Raw genomic sequence first — 26094 nt, forward strand, 5'->3', positions numbered from 1 at the left:
AGGACTGTGTCTTCCGAGTTGCAGGTCTTCCTGTTTCTCAAGATTAGCCAGACCACAGACTTTTTGTGTGAAATATCCTGATTTTCAAATGTTGGCAACTGATTCATAGATTTTTTAAAACACTGGACAAGCCATACAAAATATATTTGGGGGTTGTGTAGGGCCCAGAGATCACATACTTGGAACCACTGACAGGTATAAACAGACCAAGATATTTGTGAGCACATAAAACACAAAAGCTGGATTTCCCCACAGGCTGTTTAGATCACTTTGCTGGTCTTCTGACATTGTTTCTACACACAACAGAATGTCCGTGAGTGTGAGCTCTAAGAACCTATGTTCGAATGAAAATCTGAAAGCAAGAGTATTACACACCAAATTGTTGGCTCCTTATTTCTGGAGAGCTGGAATGGGCATCATGGAAGAACAATGAAGGGATTTTCATTTCTAGATTATATGTTTGCATTTGTAATTTAAAAACTTGAGGATAGGGTGGTATCAAAAATATGGACAGGAGAGCCACAAAGCTTGTCACTCCGACAGAGAGACATACATCAATCTTCTCATTCTCCCTCAAGCAACAGTTAGTAACTGATGCTTCAGGGAGAGATGAAGTTTTCCCATAATGCACCTGTGTAGTGCTGGCCCCAGGATGGGAGATAGGATCTTGCCATATGGTGGGTGAAATGTAATGTCTTCAGACTTCAGGACCCTGAAGGGGTTTGGGGATAGCAGACAATATGACTATATCATGTCAGCAGCGAGAGAGTGCAAATCTCTATGGCTTTTATACCACAATTTATATTTTCCTGGGGCTAAGGACATTTTTAAAAGTAGATTTATGCTGGAGTCATATATTTCCGAAAATAATTTTGCTTCCAGCTTCTTGATGAACAGTTCCTAAGAAATGCTGTTGCCGGCTGGAAAGACTCTATTTTTCTTCCTATTCTAACACATCCAATGAAGGTCTGATCTTAGAAAGTCCAAACAATTCCAGTAAATCCTTTCCAGCTTTCAGTAGCACTTTACCAACACTTGTGAATCATTGCCATTCTTCCAGGATTCAGCTTACGAGGGGCAATTACAAGTCACTTTCATGTCTGAGAAAAGGGTAGAGAACAGACCCTGTGAACAGAGGGCCACATCTATGCTTTTCAAACCACAGCTCAAACTATCAGTAGAAAATACCGGTCTTATGTAAGCACTCAAAGCAGTTTTCCCCAAACCTTGCAGAATCCATTACTTTTAAGACATTTCCACATGAATAGACCAAACAAATTAGGCATACTAATAGTTTGCACATGTACACACAAACACAAGCGCCTGCTTCCTACAATTACCATCACAAACTCTGCAGCCAAAAACATCCTCATACTTGGTGTGAATGATCCAGGCAGAAACATGCGTTGTGACTCAAACAACCTGTATCTTAGCTATGCAAGTCCCTATGTCAGCTATTTCCTGCCACTGGCACACTGAAGTGACCCCCACCTGGACTCTTAGGACATATTCCTGAAAACCACTTCTGGAAAACTCCCTTCTGGAATGTCTCCAACTCAACTCGTTCATCATTCAGTCAACAAAGAAAGGTGGGCTGTGCTGGTGGACATGAACAGGAGAAAGGCGGGAAGCCCGTGCCTGAGAGGCTCCCTGTCCAGCCCCAGCAGCCTGCCCAGCAATGTGGGTCTAAGAGTTGTAGTTACTGGCTGCTCTTCCGCAAACTTTCTAAGGTCAAAGGACTTTCCTCCTGCCAAATCCAATTATCATCAGCTTTTTTCTTTTTTTCATTTCTTTTCTTTTTCTTGACATCCCATTCCACCTGGTCCAGAGGCCTTTCCCCAAAGACACAGTCCTTGCCTGGTTTCCCACTTCTCTTCTCCTCGGGGCCTCATCTTTGCACATTTCACAAGCCACGTCCTGGGCTTGGGACTTCCCCAAAGTTCCGATGCTCTTTTTTCGGTAGGCCAGGCTCCTCAAGGCAGGAATTACTTACCCTCTTTACTAATAACACCAGCTAATGCACTTCTCAGTCTCCTGCTTTGCTCAAATCCTTACCACGCACACTCTCCAGTCCATTCTGGTAGAGCCCTGGAAGGAGGTTGCCCCGAGAGGGTGCTCCCTCCTCCGTGCTCCTGAGGACCCCATACACAGCTTCACGAGGGCGCTTATCTCTCCGCTGCCACAGCCATTTTACATGGACCTCCACTAGAGGGACGGAAACCCCTCTGGGGCGGGGGCTGTAAGCCGTGCTCGGCATCCCCAGTGGCCCACCTCACCCAACGGGACCTTGAAGGGTTTCCAGTAGCAAATCCCCACCGTCTGGGGTGCTGAACTTCTGGCTGGACTTCTGGTTTCATAGTTCACTTTTTATCCCAGACGGAAACAGGCTCTTATTAAGAACATGAAGGAGACATTCATTCATTCATTCAGTGCTGTTCTATGTACTGGACTCAGGGCTCACTGCCAGGAGCATCCTCTAGTCCTTGCAACATCTTGCTATCTAGGGGATTGGAAGCACCACTCCACCCTACTCCCCACAAGTTACAAACTACCAGGCTATGGTGTTATTAAGGCAGACATTATGGAGAGAGACAAGAAGCCTACAACATTCAGCCAAAAAAAGTTGTTTTTGTCACTACTCTTAAAACTTAAGTCTGAGCTCTGATTACTAGTCCAAACCTTCAAAGTGCAATGGAAACTACAGAAATCCTACTTTAGGACAAACTTGTTCTCAGATCCCAGATCTGTTAGTCACTTACTTGCTGACAACACACACTAAATTATTTAAGGCCCGGGAACTCACAAAAAGGAGAAAAAAACCCAATACTTCCTTCATACTTAGGATGTCACCACCACTAATAGCATTGTTATCTCCATTTATTTCTTTGGGTGACCTTGGAGTCCTCCTCAGGTTTGCCAATATTCATACTGGTGACCTTTCTGTTCAGGATGATCAGATGTTCAGAAGGGTTTTCTTCCCCAGTTCCTTGTAATTCCCCTCTTCTCCCTTCTGTTTAAGGCACATCTGGGCTTCATCCCACTTCCAAGCTTTCCTAACATGTCCTAGATCCATTTTCAGGGATGTACTGTACCCACCCCCTGGTCTCTCAGCTCCTAACCGTCCAAAATGTTTCTCTCCTAAGTCTTTTAGGAGAGCAGATGGCTTTCTCTGGCCCCCTTGAGTATAAAGTTGTTTCTATGGCTATTTGGAATCCCAAATAGCCTGGAAATTTCCCAAGTGCACACACATCCCTGTTTTTAGTCTATATTCCCATAGCAACCATGCATTCAATAAATATAATTTATGATTATCCATCACAAATGTGGATATAGCTTCCCTTTCTTTTACATATATTTATAAAGTGTATTTAAGCATTTCACGTGTGTACTTTTTTCTTTTTATATCTTTTACATTTTAGGTCACTTTAAATTATAGTGAATAATTCTGACAGTGAATTCTCTCCACAAAATGACTAGTATCTGCAATTAACTATTAATAAGTGCTTTAGGCTTTTTGGCAGTGATTATATGCTTGGCCTAAGGCACTGACTTCTTCTTCCTTTTTTTTTTTTTTTAGTAGGCTCCACACCCAGCCTGGAGCCCAGCGCAGGGCTTGAACTCTTGCGATCAAGACCTGAGCTGAGATCAAGAGTTGGACACTTAAGCATCTGAGCCCCCCAGACACCCCAGTGCTGACTTCTTTTATTCACATAGAATTTCAGGATTCGATTTTATAGCTAGAAAGAATCTCAGAGGTCATCTAATCCATAACCCACCCATATTTTCCAGAAATCTGAGGCTCAGAGAGATTAAGGCTCTTACTCAGTCACACAGTGAATAATCAAACCAGGAGTAAAACCTGGGTTTACTCACCCCCATTCCGGTATTTTTTCCCCCAACATCTTAATCCCCCTCAAGATTTGCTTATCCTTAATTTAGAAATGTGCAGCAACAGCTTTCTAGTTTCCTAATATTTGCAGAGAGCAACTCTGAAATTTATGTTTGTGACATTATTGCTCTACTTATATAATTAAAGTATAATTTGGGGATGTATGAAATGTTAGAGATGGTTGAAATTTTCAGCAGCTTTTGAAGTTGTGACCAGAAAATGATTACTGAATCCATCACAACACAGTATGAGCTAATTAAAAGACATTCACCATGCTACTACAAACTAATAAACAATAATGTAAATGATTGCAAAGTACTCTGCAAAGTGCTGTAGTGAACCAACTCCCTGCCCCCAGAGAGAGAAGAGATGCCAAGTCTTAGTAGTCATCCAACATGTAAAACTTGGCCTGCGAGGAAACGCTGAAGACAGCTAGATTTGACTCCAAAATGACACGGAGGAAGGCGGGATTTAATGGAAGGAGGAAATGGACTTTCTGGGGACCCAGTGTGATTTCCTGAGCCCACTCTGCTCCATTCAACAGACTGGCACCTGCGACTGCAACTTAAACACAAAGATACCAAGAATGGCTACTTAACCCCAAAATGCCTGGTGGCTGGAAGGGGTCACTGCTTGTAGGTCTTGGATTGTCAAGCGTCCCTGCCCTTTCCTCCCTCTCCGTGCGAGGGGCTTCCACCAGGACCGCAGTCGGGGGCACCGCCCGCGGGTGAACGCGACCCCGCACCCCTGGAGGGCGGCAGCCGGCTTTGGAGGAAAAGGGATTGACTGTTTCCTGCCCGGCTTTCAAGGGCCGCAGTTCTTTCTTCCCAGGGCTGAGCCGATTTCTCGGTGACACCTACTCTCCCGGGGCCCCCGGGGCCTCCCCCTGTGCGGGCGCGTCCCCCCAACCGCCTTCCCGCGCCGGGCCCGGGACCACAATGGAGCTGGCGGGCTGACCCAGCTGCTCCGGCTCGCGCCCGCGTAACCACGGCAACCGCGGGCTGCAGGAATGCGCGCTAATGGAAGGCCAAGCTTCCTCCCACGGCGATGAGCAACAAGTGAAGCAAAAATAGTGAGGCGGGATGAAGGCTGCGAGGGGGCAGGGGGCGGAGGGGAGAGCGGGCGGCGCGCGGGACCGGCCGGCTTGGGATTAGGAAGGCAAAGAGGCCTTCAAGACCTCGTCTGTTCTCGCAACGACCCAGGGTCGTGAAGAGCTCAGTGGACATCCTTTGCCCTCCAGACATCTTGGTGCGAAATCTCCCAGGGGACCACGAAGGCAAACCACGTCTCTCTGCTGGGCCTCTGCACGTTTCTAGTAAATGAGTGGAGACGTGCCCATCCCCAGGTCTCCACGACTTAAACAGCTGCTGGCCGCAGGAGTCAGCCGGGGAGGGCAGGAGCGGACACGAATTCGCCCCCAGCTTCTCTGGATGTTGTGCTCTCTTCAAACCAAAGGAGAACCTCCAAGGTGGTCATATCTATGGGCTGGCCGTCACACCGGTTTGACTGGACAGTACAAGTTTATGCCTGTTGTCTTGACATAAATTATTAAAAGTTTTCCCTTCTCACCCTGAGGTATCCTGGTTTGGACGGTAAATCAGAAAGTCACCCTAGCTAAAGTCTTTCCGGGGCCATCCAGATCCTAAACCAAGTCAGGGGTTCCCCAAGCCCCTCCAGACTTCGTCAAATGGCCTGGGTGATGGAATGCTTGTATCTAGGCACTGACCACCCTGTAATTAACTAAGGGCCATCCTCTGAGAAAGGGGGACTTCCAAAAGCAACCAAAACACAGTAACCAACACACAGCATGCTAGGACAGAATGTCCTGAAATCCACCAGCAGGAAGAGTCCCACAGGGCTGATTAGGGTCACCACTGGCAAGGCAGCGCACAGATGTCACTGAGAAAACGTGCATCTATTAGTAATAGGATTGCCGATTCGCAGATGGCTCGTTAAAGCCTCTGCCTATGGAACAGGCTGAAGGGAAATCTGCTTGCTAGCAGGATTCCCAGAACCCAGGATTCTCTAAAGAGGGTTCCCTCAGATTAAGGATACCACACTAGCAATGAAGTGTGGGGGACGGGAACTGGTGGGAGTTCTTATGATGGGCCGTTTCATCCTCGCAATCAGGCTTCCATGTAACCTTTGTGACCCCTTCCCCACTTCTACAGATAATGACACTGAGGCTCATCAACAACCACTCTCGCTAGGCCACGTCGCTGCCCTGAGCCCAGGGGTATCTTACCCCAGAGCGCATACACTTCACAGAAGACTTTGTCCGGTATTGAGATGGACCTTTGGTCAAGATCAGGGTTTTGCAACACTGGCACTATTGACATTTGGGGCCAGATAATTCTTTGCTGGGCATAAAAGTGCTGTCCTGTGCACTGTAGAAAGTCTGCCACTTGCCTCGGCCCCTTTGGCACCCTACAAGTTGTGATGACCAAAAATATTTCTAGACATTGCCAAATGTCTCCTAGGGGAGAAAGGGAGGGCAAAATAGCCCCCTCTTGAGAACCAATAGCCTTGATACTTAATGTCAAACACAGTCTTAATCTTTTCTTGTACTCTCTAATTGCTTCAGAAATACAATTTTTATCTTTACCAAAAGACAGTAATTTTTATAGGACAAGATAGTGTCACTTATTTTGTATCTTCACTGTGCTGGGGACATAGTATGCAAAAAAGACGAGTTAAATGTAAATCATAATTTAAATGTAAAGCACACTTGAAGCAGAACTAACTATCACGGTGCCCATCAAAGAGCAAGGTTGCAATTAAGCAGTAGAGAGGCCTGAAGGCCACAGGAGACTTCCTGTGAAGACGAAAAGGCCTGATCCCAAGTCTCTGGAGCAGTCACACGCCCCACCCCATGGCTCACACCATAGAATGGTTGTCACTGACAGTCACTAACCAGAATCACATTCCGGTTGCTGCCTGGCTGGCTTTTTAGTTCCTCCAACAGAGGGATCTACGTAAGCAGAGCAGGCCAGGCGCGGGAGAGAGGACTGGGAGGACAGGTGACAGTGTCGAAGCCTAAAGAGCTCAAGCCTCATTAGTCCTCTCTCTCTCCTGGCACGGAGTCAGCATGGTTGTCTTGTCTTCTCCGGAAATCTGAAGGCCCAGGTGTCTACTGAAGACAGAAAGGATGGTTCCGCCCTCTTAGTGGAATCAAACCTAGTTAAGGTCTTTCACGTGGGGCCCAGTTCTCCGAGGTATAACTGAGTCTACAAATGAAAATATGAAAATCCAAAGATGGTCCAAAGGTGTAAACCCCAGATTTATGGCTAGAGCGTGGCTCTGTCATTAATTCCTTCTCTCCTTTCTGCCAGGAGTAAACTTCTTCTTTCTTCCCCCCCATTTCTTTTTCCCTCTTCTTCTGTTTGTAAATCTTGGAGAGAAACAGCAGCAGCCACTCTGAGAGATCAAAGTTTTAGCAAGCAACAAAGACCTCCAAGGAGGCTGTTGCCATGGGAACTCTAGGAGCTGAAGCCCTTTTAATCGGCAAATCTCCTTGGTTAGCAGCAGCACCACCGGGCTGGCGCTGGCAAAGACGGAGAGAAGGAGGAGGAGGAGCCTGGGCGACAAGTAGCCTTTCTGAACAGCCAGAACTAATGTTGGGGGGGTGAGGGGGGCGTGCAGCACTGACGAGGGGTGAGTGCCAGAGCATTCCTGCTCAGCCTCCGAAATACGCACCTGTCAAAAATCCCCAAAGTTCTGAGACGTCCCCTCCCAAGAGTTCCCTGATTTCTGACTTTGTTCTTAATGGCTTCTTAATACTAATGGGCTGAACGACGTATTTTCGACCACAGTAGCAATTTCAGGCCCAGTGTTGTGAACAACGTGATTTTATGAAAATCCATGCATGTCTGTGCCTCCCTCCCATGCCCAGTAAATCACAAGAGGAGATTGAAGGGAAAGCTGGAAGCACGACAGGAAAACAAAGGTGTCTCTGTGGCATCACTGTCACAGGAAGAACCAATCCTGACTTAGCGCCTACTCACAAGGACCTGCTGGGAGCAAACCTATTTCTGGCTTCCTGGAATAGCGTTGCACTTGGGCCTATAAAGAAACACAAATGGATGAGATCCACAAAATATTAACAGTGTTTGTTTTTGCCTGCCTTCTTCATTTGGAAACAACGGCCCAACTTCCCTTTAGGAAGCTACTCCTTTTCCTTTTTCCTTTCAGTTCGTGTGGTTCAACGGGGGCTGTTGGCGTACTTGCCCTCCTGTCCCAAAGCACGGTCTACCCCCAACACTAGACTTCTGCCGACACCATGGAGAAAGGCATCTATCCTCCTGAGAGGGAAGGCACTAAAGACCATGGAAATCTAGAACTGCTGGGGGCTACCTTTGCCCCAGATGGGGAGCCTGACTGAGAATTAAGCTAACACAGAAGAAACAAATGCTTTAAAATATAATCTGGACACTAGGACTCAGACACGCTTGAGCCTGGACTTACCAGTTCCCTAAACCAAAAAATTTCCCTAAGCCAGATTAAGCGTCTAGCCCTTGCAACTGGGAGAGTTCAGAAGAATACGGTCATTGGTCTGGAAGGCGAGATTTTAGGAGATATTTTCTTCTTTTGTACATTTCTGTTCTGCTTGAAATGTTTACAATACACATGCATAATTTTTTTTCTAAAACAATATCAAAGCAAAACAAAACAGCAGGATTTTAGGCATCACCCTATACAGAGAATTAATTCTGCAATTGGTGAGTCTTCTAAGTAAAGTCAAAATCATGGAAAGGACTCTGAAAGCGATCTTGTTTATCCTAATATCTTAGACAAGAGAACCTGTTCCATGTTGAAAGCTCATCAGAGAGGAAGTTTCTCTAATTCCCCCCAAGAACCATGATTTCTAAAAAGTGTTATTTGCCATTAGGAAAGGCTTCCTTCGCTTTAATCTAAACACCCCTTGGGTCATGTCCTCTTACTCTGTTTTCAGTCCAGAATCAGGAGTGTTCACCCAGCGATGTTCCCACCTGGGCCCTTTCCCTCATTTTTCTACTTGAAGGCCCTTAAAAAACAAGCTACCATATGGGACATCAGACAGAACAGGTCAGCCCTCATATTGCACATGGGAAGACGTAAGAACAAGGCGAGCTGCTTTTAGATTTTAAAATAATAACTTCTCTGCTGGAGCCTTCCTGAATGGTGAAGTCCTTTTCCTGCCAGCTGGAGCTGCCCAAGGGAACTTTCCTCCTATCCAAACAGTGGCATGTTTCCAGGTTATAAACATCCTGTCCTTACCACAGATCTCAGACCAACATCTAATCTCAGGGTGGCAGATTTCTGGACACTCCTTTTTTCTGTCTATGGTATGGCTCTATGATCCCAAACATCTAAATGTTTCTAAGGTACCTGTCACAGTCCTCTCAAAGTACCCAAAACACCAAGTGTATCTCTAACTTTGGCATGACTTTACCTTCTGAATCATCAAAAAGAGATTAAAGAATGTTCAGTATACTTTTTGTGTTTAATGTTGAATCAGCAGTTGTCCTCCCATTTCTCTGAATCACTTGTCTTCAGATATTTCTGAAACCTCTGAAAGAAGCATCCATCGTGATTTGTAGATGGTTCAGATGTCTGGGGTCATGCTCAGTGGGGGAGGTATGCAATCCGGGCAAAAACAACTCTGCCTTTGAAGTAAGGGCCTAGGTCAATGGTATAGGCAGTTTCCCTAAGAAATAAAGTGAAAATACTAAAGCAAATCTGGGACAAGTAAAATTATTACCCACGACCTCAAGCAGCAACCACAATTTTTAAAACATGGCTTATAGGGCGCCTGGGTGGCTCCGTAGGTTAAGCCTCTGACTCTTGATTTCGACTCAGGTCATGATCTCAGGGTCATGAGATCAAGCCCCGCGTCGGTTTCAGTGCTGATCGAGAATCCTGCTCAAGATTCTCTCTCCCTTTCCCTCTGCCCCTCCTCTCCTACCCCCTCTCCACTTGTGCTTGCACTCTACATAAATAAATAAACAAATAAGGCTTCTGCAGAGGAGTATTCTATAGCTTCTTAATGTAGACAGGGCCTGTGGTATCGTGGAAAGAGATGAGGCTAGGAACTAAGACATTTGAGTTTGGTCATCATCAATGCTTTTTTTTTTTTTTTTTAACAGGGATAACTTATAAATCTTAAACATTAATTTCTTCATTTGGAACACAAGGAAAATAATGCCTCCTCTCCTACCTTACATGGTTCTTACAGAAAAAAAAATTATGAACTACAACTTATTATCAGTGTACTTTATGAATAGCAGACATAGTAATGGTATCCCTTTGGAGAACATTAATTGCTTTTTCTTTTCCTTCTTCTTCTTCTTTTTTTTTTTTTTTTTTTTTTTTTTGCCTCTCACATCCATTCTTCCTTTTTTTAGGTAAGAGTGCCCCAGTTTACTCTGGGGAGATGATTTTCCTCCACATCTCGGACTAGCCACGAAGAGTCCTTGATCTCCCAAGGCTAAGCAGCGGACGCATGTCCAAACTGGGCCAACTCGACTCACTCACCTGAGACTGACTTGAGTGGAAAAATGAAGAAAAAAAACCCAGAAAAAACAGTTAAATTGATTTTTTCTGGATATGGAGTCTTAAAGACATTGTTTACTAATTCTTGCTACATAGACGCTACAGGATCTCTGACACATCAAGGACTGTGCTGTGTTCATCAAAACATCTTCACTTTTTTTTCCCGGGGAAATACAAAATAACAGCAGAAGTGACCCATGTCACTGCCAGACCTGGTCCCTAAAAAGTCCCACATGACGTTTCTCACTCTCTCTTTCTGAGCAGGTGGGAGCAAATGTCTGCGGGCCAGCGGAGCCAAACAATGGAGAAGCTTAGAGCCCCTCCTCCAGCACCTGGAAGGGAGCTACCCAGGTAAGCCTCCTAGCTCATATCTGACTGGGACGAGAGGAAGTAAGAGATTTCTACTACATGTAGTAAGTCACTGAGATTTGGGGGATGTTTTTACAGAAGCTGACAAGCATTACCTTAGCATACTATTCTCTTCAGAGACCAATTGTCCAGCCTTCCTTTCGGTCATGACACCCTTCCAACAACTGAGTTTCCTGCTGAAGTTAGCCAGAGTCCAACTTTGTTGCTTCCAACCACAGTCCTGGATGGACTTACCACCAGTAATAATTGAAAGAGCCAGATAAAGAATTATAGCCCAGTGAGATGAAACCATGTTACCTCACTTGAGACTGTAGACATCTGTGGTACTGACCCTTTGTAAGTCAACAAATACATACTTAGCACTTGCCAACACTTAAGGGGCATAAAATATTAGTTATAGATGCTATCTATTTATCATTTTTTAAAAAACACTCACACCGGCCTCTTTATACTCAACAGGCATTACAGATGTAAAGACAAACGAGCATTAGTCCTTTACTCTGAAGAGCACGTGGTCCAGTGCTATGGAGAAGCCTCCAGTGTTGTGGGAGAAATCAAGACAAGTACCGCTGCAGTACCACGGGGAACCACTCCCATGAAGCAAGCCAGGATATAAGACTGACAGGTTCTGCCCTTGGCCCTTTCCACTTTATATAAACTTCCTGGGTGACTCATCTATTTTTTCATGGCTGTACCACTAAGGATTCTCAAATCTATTATGTCTGATCCTTGCTTCTCCACTGGGTTCCAGACCTCCATTTCCAGTTGTCAGCAGGACATCCCTACTTTGGGTTCCCACACGCCTCCCATATTCAACATGTCAAGAACCAAAGTCATTCTGCTTCCCCAACCTGCTTTCCAACCTGTATCCTCTCTTGGTTGATGGAACAGCTGGCTACCCAGCTAGCTAGAAATCATGGTGTCCTTTTGACTCATCCCTCTCTCTCATTTCTTTTTTTTTTTACATTAGTCACCAAGATCCATCCCTTCCGTCTCTGAAATGTTTCTGTGTTGTCGCTTCTCAAGCCACTGGTCCGGTTCAGAATCTCACAGGCTTTCACCCACGCTGCTGCAGCAGCCCCACAGCCCAGGCCTCTGTTCTTGCATTCTTTTGCATGGTCTACCCTGCAGCTAAGTAGTGTTTTGATCCTGAGATCGCACTTCATTCCTCTGTTGGTGTTTCTGTACTGGCTCCCCATAGTCTTCAGGACAAAGTCCAAATTTCTTAATCTGACATATAAGATACTTCACCATCTTGTTCTGTTAACATTTCGTCTTCACCTTTCTATGATGGAAAAAAAATAAATTCTTAACTTCTTCTCTAATTTATCCCTTTAACTCGCCTTTCCTTACTAATTGGCCAGCTGAAATTCCAACCAGTTTTCTGCTCCCCACTTCGTGATCATCTTCAAGAAGAGCTATGCTCAGCTCCTTCCAGCCACCATCAACAGTTTCTTTTCATTCTTGTGGGATTATTCCTTTTAACTCTGACCTACAGCAAAAGGCCATAGTCTATTCTCTCTGGCTTCCTTGTGAATCAATGTCATCCTGTACATTCTTGTAACCAACCTGTAACCCCTTCTATCTGTGTCACGAGGACTTAAGTCCTGGGAGGTCATTTTCTTGTTTGTCAAGGTAGTCACACCCCTTATGTTCCTCAACTTTTCAATCCCCAAATTCTGAAATTGAAATGGATCTCAGAAGTAAGCTAAACACCTTTTCTTATATGGAAATGTCTCATTTATAACAACTCCCAAGATTTTTTTCCGCCCTCCTGGGACAAAGAAGTCACTACTCCTGGGAAGGCTTATTCCATCTTCAGTTGGCTCCAATTGTTAAGTTATTTCTTCATTTTGAGATGGACTCCTGCCCCTTATAACCTGTACTCCTGGTTCTAGTTCTACACAGCCACACAGGCAGAGTAAGTTTCTAGGCCCTCTTCTGTACAATTTCAACTGGAGATACTTCCCAAGTCCTCCTTCACTAGATCAAACCTTCCCAGCCCCTCTAACCATTCCTGATGTAATATTCAATGACTGAGGCAGTGGCTCATGGAGGTTGCAATTAGCAGACTGTTGACTCAGTTATGAGCCCCCTGAGGTCTTCATCTCCTTGAGGTTGACCTCAGACATCAGGCTGCTCTCTTGGCCTCACATGAAAGGAATACCTAACCATTGGGCCTATAGGATATAACAACCAAACAATTAGAATTTTAAAAACTGTGACGATACTTTGAAACATTCTACGAAGGGTATCAAGACAAAGAAGACTCAGAAGTTTGCATCTGGGAAGTAAATAAAGTCCTTCCTGTGTCCCAAAAATTCTCGTTGATTTCAAACTCACTTCTTTAAATAAATAGCACAACTAGTGTTGCCCTAAAAAGTTCACATGGCAAATATATCATGCTCCGAACATTTCTAATTAATGTGGAACACAGCGGAGTGATGTGTTTCTCCTCCCCAAGAACGCTAGCATGTACCTCCTCATCTCACAGACATGCCTCTTCTGTGATGAGTTGATTTGCAGCCCCCCCCCCCATTTTCCTTTACCATTCTTTTTAGAGTGACAGTGGTTTTTGTTCTTCATCTCTTCTCCCATCATTGGTGACCGTCTTCATCTGAGCCTTTCTTTCACCCACCTCTCTTTGCCCCAAGGATGGTGTCTTCCCCCAATGACTACAAGTTTGGATCCAGGGGAATGCCCTTCCCGCATGTCAGCACATCCTCAGCAGACAAGGCTTCCCCTCTATTCATTTTCCCACATTTGCAGAATTGGGAACAAATTATTTAAAGTGGTTTTTACCTGGCATCCTTTTCCCCCGCACAGGCAATTACTTCTCTGCAAATGTCTGCACTGGCCAGATAATTGTGTCCACAATTAGCTAATTGCAGGCTCAATGAGCCACTTGTTCCTTCAAACTTGGCCATGAGAGTTGTGTGATTGGGCAGAAATTTATCTTTTTATTCCCTTCTGATTTACAGAGTCACTGCAGATCCCAAATCTGATTTCTCTGCATTCTTCCACAATGTCAGTATAAGCCTTTTTACTTTTTTGCCTCCTTTTGTATGTCTGTCCTACTTCCCATTTTTTACAAATCATGGCAGCTATGCTTCACATATGAGACCCAAGGAATATGTATTTGAATTAAGTCAGCCCTCTAATAAAGGTTAATTATTATTAATAAAAGTGTTAGTTATTAATAAATAATTACCTTAATACATCTTATAAACCATAAAAGTAAGGCAGCAGAATACTTGATTTGCTAAAGGCACACAGTCATCATAGAGTAAAACTAAAAATCCTAAATAGCAAATTCCACTTTCTCCCTGGGCCCCGAGTTTCCCACATAGGGTAAAAGTAACCTTCAACCTCATTTGCCTTTAAAAGAAACATTCCTCCAAATTGTTATCACCTGGCTTCTTGGAAACTACAAAAAAAAAAAGTCATTTCATCTAAAAAATGGCCTCAAGCATTTACCTTTCTCCTACAACTAATGCAGATTCTTTTCTTAATTTCTGTATATTTTATTCTAATTTTGTTGTACAACCAACGTTTTATAGAACATGAAATATGTGCTCAATTTTCAGTTCCATACACAGAAGTCATTTCCCACTGACACTTCTCCAATCTGCAAAAGAGGACACGTGGCCAAAAATAATGAATTTTCCTTTACAAAGAAATTAATAAAGATTAGATCTATTTGCTTTGAGAATGACTCAGAAGCTTTTAGGTTTCAAGGCATTTGCCTTCCAACTAAACCCTAGCAGACTCTCCAACAATAGTTCTTTCCATCAAGCACGTTTGATGGTTAAACCCTCCAGCTGACAGCCACCCTTCCTCGGGACTGTCTTACATGTAGGTAACTGAATGGAAAAAGATTCCTGACATCTTGGGAGATTCCTCACTCAGCAATGAATTCTTATCTCCCAGTTATCTCTACTCTGCTTCAAAGGCGTCTGGCATTTTCCTCAACACTTAGCACACAAAAAGAGAAGTAAAGCCTAAGAGCAGAGAGAAATCAGGGTTAAGGGGACACAAGCGGAAAGGAGGGAGAGAAACAACCCTGAGAGAGCAGAAGAGACATCAGGACTGTGCCAAAAAGGGCCTCCAAGAAACCAGGTGCAATAAATATGGCTATTGCTCATGAGGAGTTTCTAAAGCCCGTTTGCGCACAAGAAATAAAGCCTGGTGTATGCCCGCTGCTGGGGCACGTGGGGAGCAGTGAGTGGAGGGAGCAGCGCAAGGGGTCTAAGACGGCCAAGCTGCCGATGGCTTTCACTTACCCAACACCAGCAGCTCGGCCAGGTCCTCGTTTTTGCCCTCCAGGTCATCGGGGGTGGTGATGATACAGTAATAGAGTCCGCTGTCTCCCCACATGAGTTTTCCAATTTGAAGATCTGCATCTGTTACCATAAAAAGAAGGTCCAGTTCCTAAAACGTCTCCCTGAAAGGAAAGCACTGGACAATGGAGGGTGAGAGGGGGCTGTTCCAGAAGGAATGTCTGCCGTGTTCTACTTCGCTGCCTAAATGGTGGTTGACAAGATGTCTGCTTTACTTCCAATGAACAAATAAACAAACAGATAAAAACCCGATAGCAAATACTAGCATCCCTAAGGTGAAAGGCCTAGGGTGTTCCCAGAAACTGTTCTAGTTCTAGTCCAGTTTTGGGAATAGAAGGCTGCTTTCAACTAACCAGGTCTGCAGAAGTCCTTGAAAGCCAGGTCATTCCAGAATTACTCTGGACTCCTGGAAATGAGCTGGCTTCACAGGAGTTCTTTGAAATTCAAATGATCAAATAGATCAGGTCAGCCTCGTAGGCCCTTTTCTAGTCCAATACTTTAGGGAGCAGAAGAAAGGGTAGAAGTGATACAGAACCGCACGGGGCTCAGGCCGAGGCATCTACCTGGCTCTGGACGGTGTATACATACATCCCTTCTCCCAGCAGAGGAACTTCTTAGGGAAGTCTGCTCTCTGACTTTGGGAAAGGGCCATAAAGGCTGATGTCAAGGTGTATTTGAGAACATTCTTTGACGAGAACCTCTTTCAATTCAGTTCTGATAGCAAGCTCTTCAGATTAGAGGTCAGGTTTGAGAAAGACCATTTCCAAAGCTCATCTCAGTGTCTGTTCTAGATATTACACCCTTCCCCCTCCCCGCCTCGCTGTCACATTAAGTCATCTGCTAGGCTTCTTGATGCTTCCACTTCCCATAAAATCAAAATCTTGAGGGGTTGCAAGGCGGAGAGGCTGACATCCCCCTGTGTTTGGGACAACAGAACTCATCTCCCTTTTATTCCGGGATTCAAAGCAGAGGTGTCATTACCATGCACGATTGTGATCTCTCTGCCCCTGTAGAAATCTCCCAGGGTGACGGTCGAGCCCTGTTTTGAAGCTACCACGCGGACAGTCCTCCTGCTGTCTAAGCAATCCAAGTAGGGGTCCCATTCCAGGTTTCTTTTGCTGAGAGACTGGGCCCGGGGAGAGGACATGCCCAAGGACTCCCCCATGCGATCCTGGCAGTAGGATTTGAACTTCCACTGCACGACGGCAGGCTGTCGGGAGGACGTGGAGAAGTGGCATCGGAGCACGGTGGGCTGAAAGAGCATGGCCACCTTCTTCTTGTCAAGCACCGTGACTTGAAGGCCGTCAGCCATGGCTGCAAGACAGAATGAGTATATCCAATGGTACCCACATCCTGGACCTCACCTCACGCCACACACGCACACCTCTCCATCTCACCTCCCTAACCTGCCCCTTCCCGCCTTCTCCATCACAGTTAATGGCATCAGTATCCATCGGGTGGCGTTGTCTGGACACCTGCCTTCACTCCCAATGTCCAGGCAATCACTAAGCCATATCTGCCTGATCTCTCTCTCTCTTTAAGTTTTTATTTATTTGAGAGAGAGAAAAAGACAGCATCAGCACAAGCAGGGGGAGATGCAGAGGGAAAGGGAGAAGCCGACTCCTTGCTGAACAGGGAGCCTGACCTGGAGCTCAGTCCCTTGAGATCATGACCTGAGCCAAAGTCAGACGCCACCCAGATGCCCCTCCACTTGATCTCTTAATATCTTTACTATCTTCTTTCCTCTTTGACCTCACCGCCATTGCTTCTGTTGGCGCCCTCTTCATTTCTTACTTGTATTACCATAATCTCTTGTCAGGTATCCCCACCTACAGTTGCCCATCCTTGCTATATAGTTCAGATGATCTTTCTAAATCGGACTGCTATGGCTCAGCTTCTTAAAACCCTTCCCTCAGCCTCCATAGCCTTCAGGATAGAACCCAAAGTTCCTGGGAAGGCACTGAAGGTGCCCCATCATCGAATCCCTCTTACCTCCTCAGCCTCATTTCTGGTGGCATCTCTATTTGAGCACCAAGAATAACCAAACAAGTAACAGGTTCCCCAAGTGAGACTTGCTAGCTCACACCCCTAGGTCTTTAGCACGTGATACTCTCAGTTTCTGGAATGCTTTTTTCGTCACTTCTTTCATTGGGAAACTCTTTTCCACCTTTCAAAACCCAGGTTAAAGGCTTTCGGTAGGCCTTCTCTGACCCTTAATTCATTACTCACTTCCTCCTTTGTGCCATCAGAACCTCAGCATCCTCTTTTAGACATTTCTTATAATTACTCTGCAAGTATTTATTTTCATGCCTGTCACCCCTAACAGAGTTGTCAGGTAAGAAACGTGTCTTATGTCGAGGTCCCAGTTTGTGAAGCCCGTAAGTACTCAACAAATATTTGATAAATAAAGACCACGAGGCTGGGAAGTATGACTTCAGGAGAAGTGACTTCCCTTCTAGTTGATAACCAAGCAAAGGGGACAGAGATGAAGGGAAAACGAAAGCTTTAAGAGAAATGAAGCCTTTTCCGATCAAAAGCAGTAGACTAAGTTCAAAAGCTTTGAACGGTAATCAAGAAAAAAAAAGTGAGGAAAAAAATGCTAGAAAGCAGATGAGAAGTTTAAGTGGTGAAAAGATCCAACCTGAGGCGTGGTGTCCAAGAAAGAGGGACATTTCAGTGAATGGCAGACCAGGGGAGTGTTTGAGAGGCAAAAGCTCTCTATTAACTCAATGGTGAGATCTAGAAATTCCAAGCAAAGAGAACTTAACTTTCTCAGTTGGATGGGAGAGTCAAGAGTTTCTAGCTTGATCTGACATTAGAAGCAGAAAGAGAATGATGATGAGAGGCAGAAAAAAGGAATATGGATAGAAAGACACAGTAAAGAGGTTCTGAATTAAATTTAGGAGCCTGCCAAGTCAGCTTCAGGAAGCTTGAGACAGAACATTTCAACCTAAAATTACAGTGGACTTGAGACACACAAGGAAGGACTCGTTTCCTTCGGGTGCCTTCCATCCTTTATCACCGCCAGTGTTCAAAATGACCTCCTGCAAACACACTCACTCTTATGGTTCAAACATACATTTATTTATGAACGTCTCCTATGTTCTAATGCTTCTGGGGAGAAAACAGTTTCTGTGTTCTGCGGAATGAGGAAGTGCGAGTATTTGAGATTTACCAAATCTTAGTTTTTAAACCTACCAGGTATCCTAGAATAAATGAAGGAATGCATGCACATGGTAATAGTCATTACTGTGGAAATTTCTAGAATTTTGTAGAGAAAACCAGTTAAATGCGTCAGAGGTAGCACAATATAGTAAAATAGCACTGGAATCACATAGATAGGGCTTTGAGTCCCATCTGGCCATCCAGTAGACATGAGGCCTTTAGGAGCCTCATAATCCTTACTCACAGGGCTGTAAACAAACAGCTCGCAGGGAGAAGACCCTGGAGCAGCCCCGTGACCATGCCCAGTACTCACGAATCCTCCTTCCTGTTTCCTGCCTTTCCTCTCACCTCCCACACCAAGGCTCCCCAATCTCCATGAACATTCACCACCAACAGGTTTGAATACAGTCAGAATATGCAGATCAGCCCCATCAAGGGGCAAATCATTCCTCTCTGGAAGCTCACTGAAGAACCCCCATTTGTAGGCTCCATTGTTTCCTTCCACCAGCCCCCAAATACTGATGTGGTTCATTCCACTGCTTCCTAAGTCACAGAGCTGGATTGGGAAAATAAATTTCTTTACAGTTTCGCCTTAAATTCTATTGCATTAGTTCTTAACTTTGTCATTGTTCTCCAAATCCTTATTCACACTCCAGTTTTGCAGGTAACAGAAAAGGGACAGAGGGGAAGAGACCAGCTAGCCGTGGTTGAGGCTGGAGAGCCAATCACAGACATTGTTCCCAGTACAACGCTTTGTACTTGACCACACCACCTTTCTTCTCTGCTACCTGTTCAGGCTATACCTGGAAAATCCCATTTCCTAGTGTTTGTAGGATAAATAAAACCAGCAAAGGAGGCAGGTGCTAAATAAAAGTGTTGTAGGGTTTTCTGTTTGTTTTGTTTCACCGGGGGACTTTTTTTGACAGTTAAGTGTGGGGTTTTGCTCATTAGGGGAGTACTAACAATAACCTCCTTCCCAGCTCTGTCCTCTGTTAATGAGATTAGCTGCTTGACCAAGCCACTGGACTCCCTCAATTTAAGAAAGGGAGCGGGAAGGGGCAGAGGGAGAGAGGGAATCTCAAACAAGCTCCACACCCAGCACGGAACCCAACGTGGGGCTGGATCTCACAACCCGGAGATATGATCTGAGTTGAAATCAAGAGCCAGCTAAGTGACCGAGCCACCTGGGTGCCCTTGGACTCTCCTAATTATTAATGGAAGTTCGTTGGTTCTCAGCTTGTTCCATGACATACAATATAAAGTCGTGCTCCCAAAAATAAGGAATAGAGAGTCAGAAACGTCTGCCTTTGTATAATGTGAGAGTTAAAGGCATGGAATTGGGAGCTAGCACTAAAGTAGATTCCAAGCTTTACCACTTCGTAGCTGCATGACCGAAGGCAAATTTCTCAACTCACAAGTTTCACTCTCCTCACTGGTGAATATTTCCTCATCGGTACATAAAAATTGTAACTACCTTATGGAGCTCACCGAGGGTTACGTGAACATTTAACCTAAGCACTCAGGATAATATGATATACAGCGGGCACTAAGTAAATGTACTGTGGCTGCTGCCGTCAAGAACGGTCTGCTGACTTCTGGTGAAGCTGTGAACCTGGAGCTTGGTGAGCACAGATGCCCAGACGGGAGGTGCTGAATGCGTATAGTGCAGGATGGGCAAGGCTGCACGAGAATGTTAGAACGGGTAATGAGGAGTTGCACAGTGACGATGCCCGGGGTGTGCTCCTCAGGGCACAAACACGTGTGCACCTCCTGGAAATCAGAAAATGGGGGGTAACCATGTGTGCACACGTGCAGGTGTAACGGGACCTTGGGACCATAAGCTAAGGACGGAGCCGGACAACGGGAGAGGACAGGACTAGAAACTTCAAGGAAATGCCAGTGTATTGGACCTTTGAGGAAAATAAAAGTGAAGAGTTAAGAGAGAACGCTGAAAATGCCTGTCTCTGCGTTAGCTCTGTGAAGCTGGAGCTCCAGGAGGAGTGCCACCCAATTCTTGAGCCTCCCCTGGCCCTGCCTATTAGGAACCCCATTCCCACTGGAGGGTGGGGTCTGGAGTTGCTCTTCCGGCCCAAGCCCTGAATTCCAGGTAAGGGCTTTGCTTCCTTACACCTACCAAGCAGCATCTCTTTCGCTTAACCTGTGTTTATCTTGGACTGTTTCCTTCTGATTTGCAACCCATGCGTCCAGCTAGGACTGTCGCTTACTCTGAGCTCCAGCCAGCTTGCCTGGGCCGCAATACCAGCCCCTTCTCTAGAGGATTTGGGACTGTTTCCTATCCCTTACTCATGACTGAATCAAATCCGAAACTGACGTGGCTAACCACCCAACTTCAAAAAACACCTCTCATGGGACCTCCATTCCTACCTCCACATGAGGCCCCTCAGAGACTACGTAACTGCAGCAAACACTAAAATGCACGAGCCCGCACGCACGCTGAGATCAGGCCTGGGAACACCCTCCCTCTGCTTCACATTTCCAAGAGATCTTCCCTGGGGTGAGGTTCCTATCCTGAGCTCTGGTCCCAACTCCTACAGAATTTTTTTCTATTTCACCACTTGCCAGACACCAAAACCTAGTACTTCTTATGCTAGAGTCTCTACAGGCTAATAAGAACATTTTTGTGTGCCCGGTAAACAAAATGCCAGCCTCTTCGTGGTGTTCATCTGTGCATTTGATCTAAGAAACCTTATTCCTTCCCACGGTTCCAACTATCACTATGTCTCAGACCCTCACCTCTCTGAGGCCTCATCTGCACATTTTAACAGATGCTTCAAGTTCAACGTGTCTAACTCCAGTCTTGTTCTCTTTTCCCACTCATTTCTTATAAAGGAGTCCCTCTCCCCTGCCTCCCTCTAGCTCCTTTGCCAGTATACCTCCATCCTATCACCTCAGACAGAAATCGTAGCTTTGGAGATCTCCTGTCTGTCCCTGAGTACATTTGGTTGGTCACTAAATTTCAGCATCTCTCAAATTTGACCCTTCTCGATCTCCACGTCACCTCCTTAAATTAGGGTTCCACTCCTTCTACTAGATACTGATCATGAGATGCTTACTATGTGTCAGAAATTGTGTTAAGCATTATTCATGCAGTATCTTCATGATTTTTTTCCAAAAATTCTATAAAGTATTTTATAGTATTATTATCATACTCATTTTATAGATAAAGATCTTGAAACTCAGAGAATGTGTGTATCTTCCCTACCATCTCAGGGTTAGCAAGTGACGGTATGAACCCAGGCTGCAAAGCCCTTGACCATCCCTCTACACAGACCTTCATTACCTCCTAAGTGGCCTCCGTACTTTCAGCACCAAATCTAGGGTTGCGGGTTTAATCTAATCATGTCCATCCATGCTTTAAGGCCTCCATTGATTCCCCATTGCTTCCAGGGTAAGATCTGAGTGCCTAGAGAGGGCATGTAAGGTCTTCCCTGCGATTTGGCCCCAAGCACACTCCAGACGCACGGAAACAGTTTCCATTCTTTACCTGTCAATCTGTCATTCCTTTTCCCTGGGGAGACCCGAGAGCATGTAACCGAAGGAGGCCCAGCAGCCCAGAGAGAAAGCAGCACTGAGTGTGGGTCCTGCAAGGCTGGGACTGAGTCCAGGCCCTGGTGACGCTGTAAGGGACGTCTGTGTCGGTGCCCTTAGAAAGAGACTTACGGAGGTGCAGAGAGAATCTGTGTTTCATCCTACAAACGAAAGCAAGTATTGCAGAACACTGGAGAGAAACGGCGAGAGAAGTCGGCAAAAGGACAGAAAAGGAAATGAAGCAAGGTAGGGTCATTCTGTAGGCACCTGTAAAAATTAGGATTCCTGACTGAAAGCCGTCCAGACAGCATAGGGAAGGTCGTAAGTGAAGACTGGAGATTCCGTGCTCTTGGGCATTTGCAGGGGAGGGAATCCTCTTTCTCAGAACCCCCCAGGCCATTCCTGTAGTTTTCACTGTGCCCTTGATGCACAGAGAAACTGCCCTTGACTATTAAATTCAAATTCAATCAAAATCATATTTCAAAACATTATGTTAAGTTCTGGGAAAATCAGTTTAAGAGACCAGTCCCAGATCGTGAGAAATTCAATATAAACTTTACTTCTGACTCTAAGGTCCCTGAGGGCAGGGACCAGGATTCGGCTGAATCTGATCCCCAGGACAGAGCAAAGCCACAGAATACATGTGAAGCTCACACAATCGGGAAGGAATCAAAGAATGGAAGAGTAAATGAAGGATTGAGTCTAAATGACCTTTCTTAGCAGGTTGCCTGGCACAGAAGGGATTCTGGCAAATTACTAGAAAGGCCGCCTGAAAGGAGAGTGGTGACTGACAGCTCAGAGAGCGGCCCCCAGCTCCGCGGGCCACTAGGCCAAGGAAGCTCAGCTCCACGTGCAGACTCAGCTTTCCCTCGTGCAGCAAGATAAGGTCCTGCCCCAATTCTCCTGTGAAGAAGAGGATCCCACACTCAAGGAGCTGTGTTCCCGCAAGAACAACAGAAGCGGCATCTAAAGCAAAGCTGTTCTTATTTTAGCAATTTCATTTTTTCCCGAAGCAAGTTCCTTTTCCCCACTCATTAATTGGTAAGCGATTCCTGCCTGCCAGCATCATTGGGAGGGAGACCTAGAAGCACAGACGCATTTTGCTTTATTTTACTTGAAATATTTATTTATTTGAGAGAGAGAATACACACACAAGTGAGTGGAAGGGGCAAAGATAGAGGGAGAAGCTGGCTCCCCACTGAGCAGGGAGACCGACATGGGATTTGATCCCAGGACCCTGGGATCATGACCTGAGCTGAAGGCAAACGTTTAACTGACCGAGCCACCCAGGCGCCCCTCACAGCTCCATTTTATAGAACAAAGATCACTGCTGAAGGTCATGGAAAATCATCATTGTAAAGAGAAGCATCTTCAGAAATTTTGTATACAGCTCCAGCATCTTTTAAGTTTTGAAGTCCCAGAAGTGGGGTTTTGACCTCAGAATCACATGTTTCCCAGGATATCTTGGCCTTCTCACTCCTAAGGTTTTGCTTCATTCAGTATGACGGTACAAATCTTCCTTTTCCTGGCTTCAAGTTAGATCTTCTTTAAGACGTTTATCTTTTGTCCTCACACTGTTAACGATTGTCCTAGTTTCTTAAAACACTGCTTAGGGACAACTGATGGGCAGGTTTTCTAAGTGTAGGAGATGAATATGAAGTATCCCATATCTCCTCTGGGTTTGGTCCACGGTCCAGATGAGGAAATAAAGCCTGTCCATCCCCCAGAAGCACTGTCAGGATGGGAGCAAAGTATTTGGAGAAATGTCGGCCGGCAAGCTCAAGGTTTAAAGGCAGAGAGAATGCAGATAGGATCTATTTTCCCCCCTAAAAAAAGAGGAATCATTCATCTTCCTATATACCTGGGTTAAGAATAAAATAAAATAAAATAAAATAAAATAAAATAAAATGACTTTCGAAAGAATAGTAGACATTCCCTTGGTATTTGCCTAATATCTAAGCCTGATTATCCAGGTCTCCCATTGGTTCTAGAAGTTAATCGCCTGCCTTCCAGCAAATTCCTTTCCTGCCTAAATTGGCCAGGATCAACTTCTCCTGTTTGCTAACATGACACCTGACTACTCAAGCCATTTTATGGTTAGGGTGACCAGATGTACCATTTGGAGATTAAAAAAAAAAAAAAAATGACAGCATCCTTGTATGTTTTCTCCCTATTAGTCCCCAAAGGCAGGACTAGCTCCCCCTCTTCCATGGTGCTATGGTGAACGTCAGTGCTGCCCTTGCCCAAGAAGGCCTTGCTCATGGCCTAGTTCTTATTTGCTGCCCGCAACGCTGGTACTCGTGCACACTGTGCTCGCCATTCATTAAGCATATGTCCTACGTGTCCAACTGAGCCATGCTTTCCCGTTCTCAGCTGCCACTGTGCAGATGAAAGCCAGAAGCATATTTCTTTTCTGTCTGGTGGGCCTTGTCTTCCAGAGATCGACATGAGCTCATGAGTAATGTCTAGCTGGCCTACCTACCGTTCCAGTGGGACCAAAGCTGCACTGGAAGAGGTTAGTCCCCGTCCTGCAAGGCAGAGGTCCTTTGGAAAGTGTCCTGGTTCACTGGTTCACTGATTCACTGGGTGCGTCAGCTTTCTGGGATGCACCAGCTCTTTGGACAGAGAAAACTCCTGTAAGAAAGTTCTACCACCTCGTTACCTGTGTTTCCAGTTTAGATCTCCCACCTGAGCTCCAGACCCAAATACATGACCTCATTCTCCATGTGGCTGGGACACAGACACCTCCAACTTGTCGCTCTGTAGAAGGAGACACTAACTGCCCGCTTCCCTTAGTGAAGGAACTTCTCGGGTTTTAATCCAGCCAGCCAACCCAACCAAACACTACGTCTCCTAGCTTCTCTGTAGTTAGTTGTGATCGAATATTCAGGACGAAGGTACATGAGGAGAAGTGACTTGCAGCTTCTGGGCCACCTCCCCGGAGCCGCATGACAACCTGCACGCCCTGGGCCTCTGCTCTCCTCGCTCCGGCTGGCTGGGAACGGCTGTCACGGGGGCAGTCTGGGCAGCTGCATGCTGGGAATGGCAGACGCACCCCCAGGACATCTGAATTGTTACCGGAGAGAGAAGGAAATTATTTTGTGTGAGTTTCTGTATTTTAGAGTTTCTTTGCTGTAGCAACTTAGGCCGTACTTTTATAAAATGCAAAATATCAACCTTTATCTCCCTCCCTTATGTGTTTCGTCTCCTGTGTTAGTTCATGCCCAAAAATGTCACCTCCAGCAATCCCATGCCGCAAGCCTGAAGGGTCTCTGGCACTCCTGTCCCTTCACTCTGCAGGTCCAACCATGTCACCACTACCCCTCCATCTGCAGTCACTCTGTCCACCTCTCCCATCCCCACTGCACCCTGTGACGTCGGGCTCTCGGTATGCCTTGCCTCTCTTCCCGCACGAGTCTCCCGGGTACTCTCTGCTGCATGTTTGCCCACACCTATCCCACTCTCCACATTGTGGTGCAAATGATATTTCCAAAATGCACATCTAAGCATGGCACTCCTTTGCTCTGACCCTTTCAAAGTGGCCTTCTAGACACTTCAAGAGCACAAGGGACAACCGGCCCCCTTTCAAAGAGGGCCGCTCTCTTTCATTCCTCCTGCGGCACTAAATTCCCCAACCATACTAAAATATTTGGAATTTTCAGAGATCACATCCTCCCTGATTCTTTAAATCTATAAATCCCCCTTCTTCCATCCCACTTTTCCCCTAGTAATTCCTATGTATCCCTCCAAACTCGCTCAGCTATCACTTCCTCCAGAAGTTTCTTTTCGTTCTTACTGTAGTCCCAGCACCCCAACCATGGCAGTTGCCTGAGAATTTCCTACCCAGCTCTCTGTCTCTGTCATCAGCAACAAACTCTCCCCCAGCAGCCTTTAACGACTCCGCGGCGTGGTAGGTACTCAGCACATTTGTTGAATGATTTAACCCAGTTAATAGATCAGATTATTTGTTCCCAATTAGTTTTCCCTCCAGACTCTTGCCTTGTTCCCTGTAGGCAGAATGCACTTACCACTCCAAGAACCCTGGGCTCTTCTGCATGACCTGCATGCCATAAGACGCGTCCAAGCAGAAGCTTAAAAGGCATGTGCCTGCTTTGGCTCTGGTCACTCTAGGCTCTCGCCCTGCCCCTTTGAGCCCTCTGCCACAACACAAGCATGCCCAGACAGTGGCTGACCCTTCGTCCTCGGTCTCAGAAGAAGAAAACATTTGGAACTCAGCCAAGTCTACCAATG

The 26094-nt window shown here is 45.7% G+C and overlaps 1 protein-coding gene across 6 annotated transcripts in view; it reads right to left on the minus strand.

Moving 5' to 3' along the window:
* Positions 1 to 26094, minus strand: part of ILDR2 (immunoglobulin like domain containing receptor 2) — a 55253-nt gene that overhangs the window by 23262 nt on the left and 5897 nt on the right. For all 6 annotated transcript variants that reach the window (XM_032862955.1, XM_032862954.1, XM_032862953.1 and 3 more), the window contains exons 2-3: positions 16111 to 16443; positions 15073 to 15192 (exon numbers count right to left, since the gene is read on the minus strand). In XM_032862955.1, coding sequence (XP_032718846.1) covers positions 15073 to 15192; positions 16111 to 16443 — 453 coding nt within the window. The remainder of the gene's footprint in view (positions 1 to 15072; positions 15193 to 16110; positions 16444 to 26094) is intronic.

This window comes from Lontra canadensis, unplaced genomic scaffold (assembly GCF_010015895.1).
Source record: "Lontra canadensis isolate GAN:19392208 unplaced genomic scaffold, GSC_riverotter_1.0 scaffold24, whole genome shotgun sequence".
NCBI lineage: Eukaryota > Metazoa > Chordata > Mammalia > Carnivora > Mustelidae > Lontra > Lontra canadensis.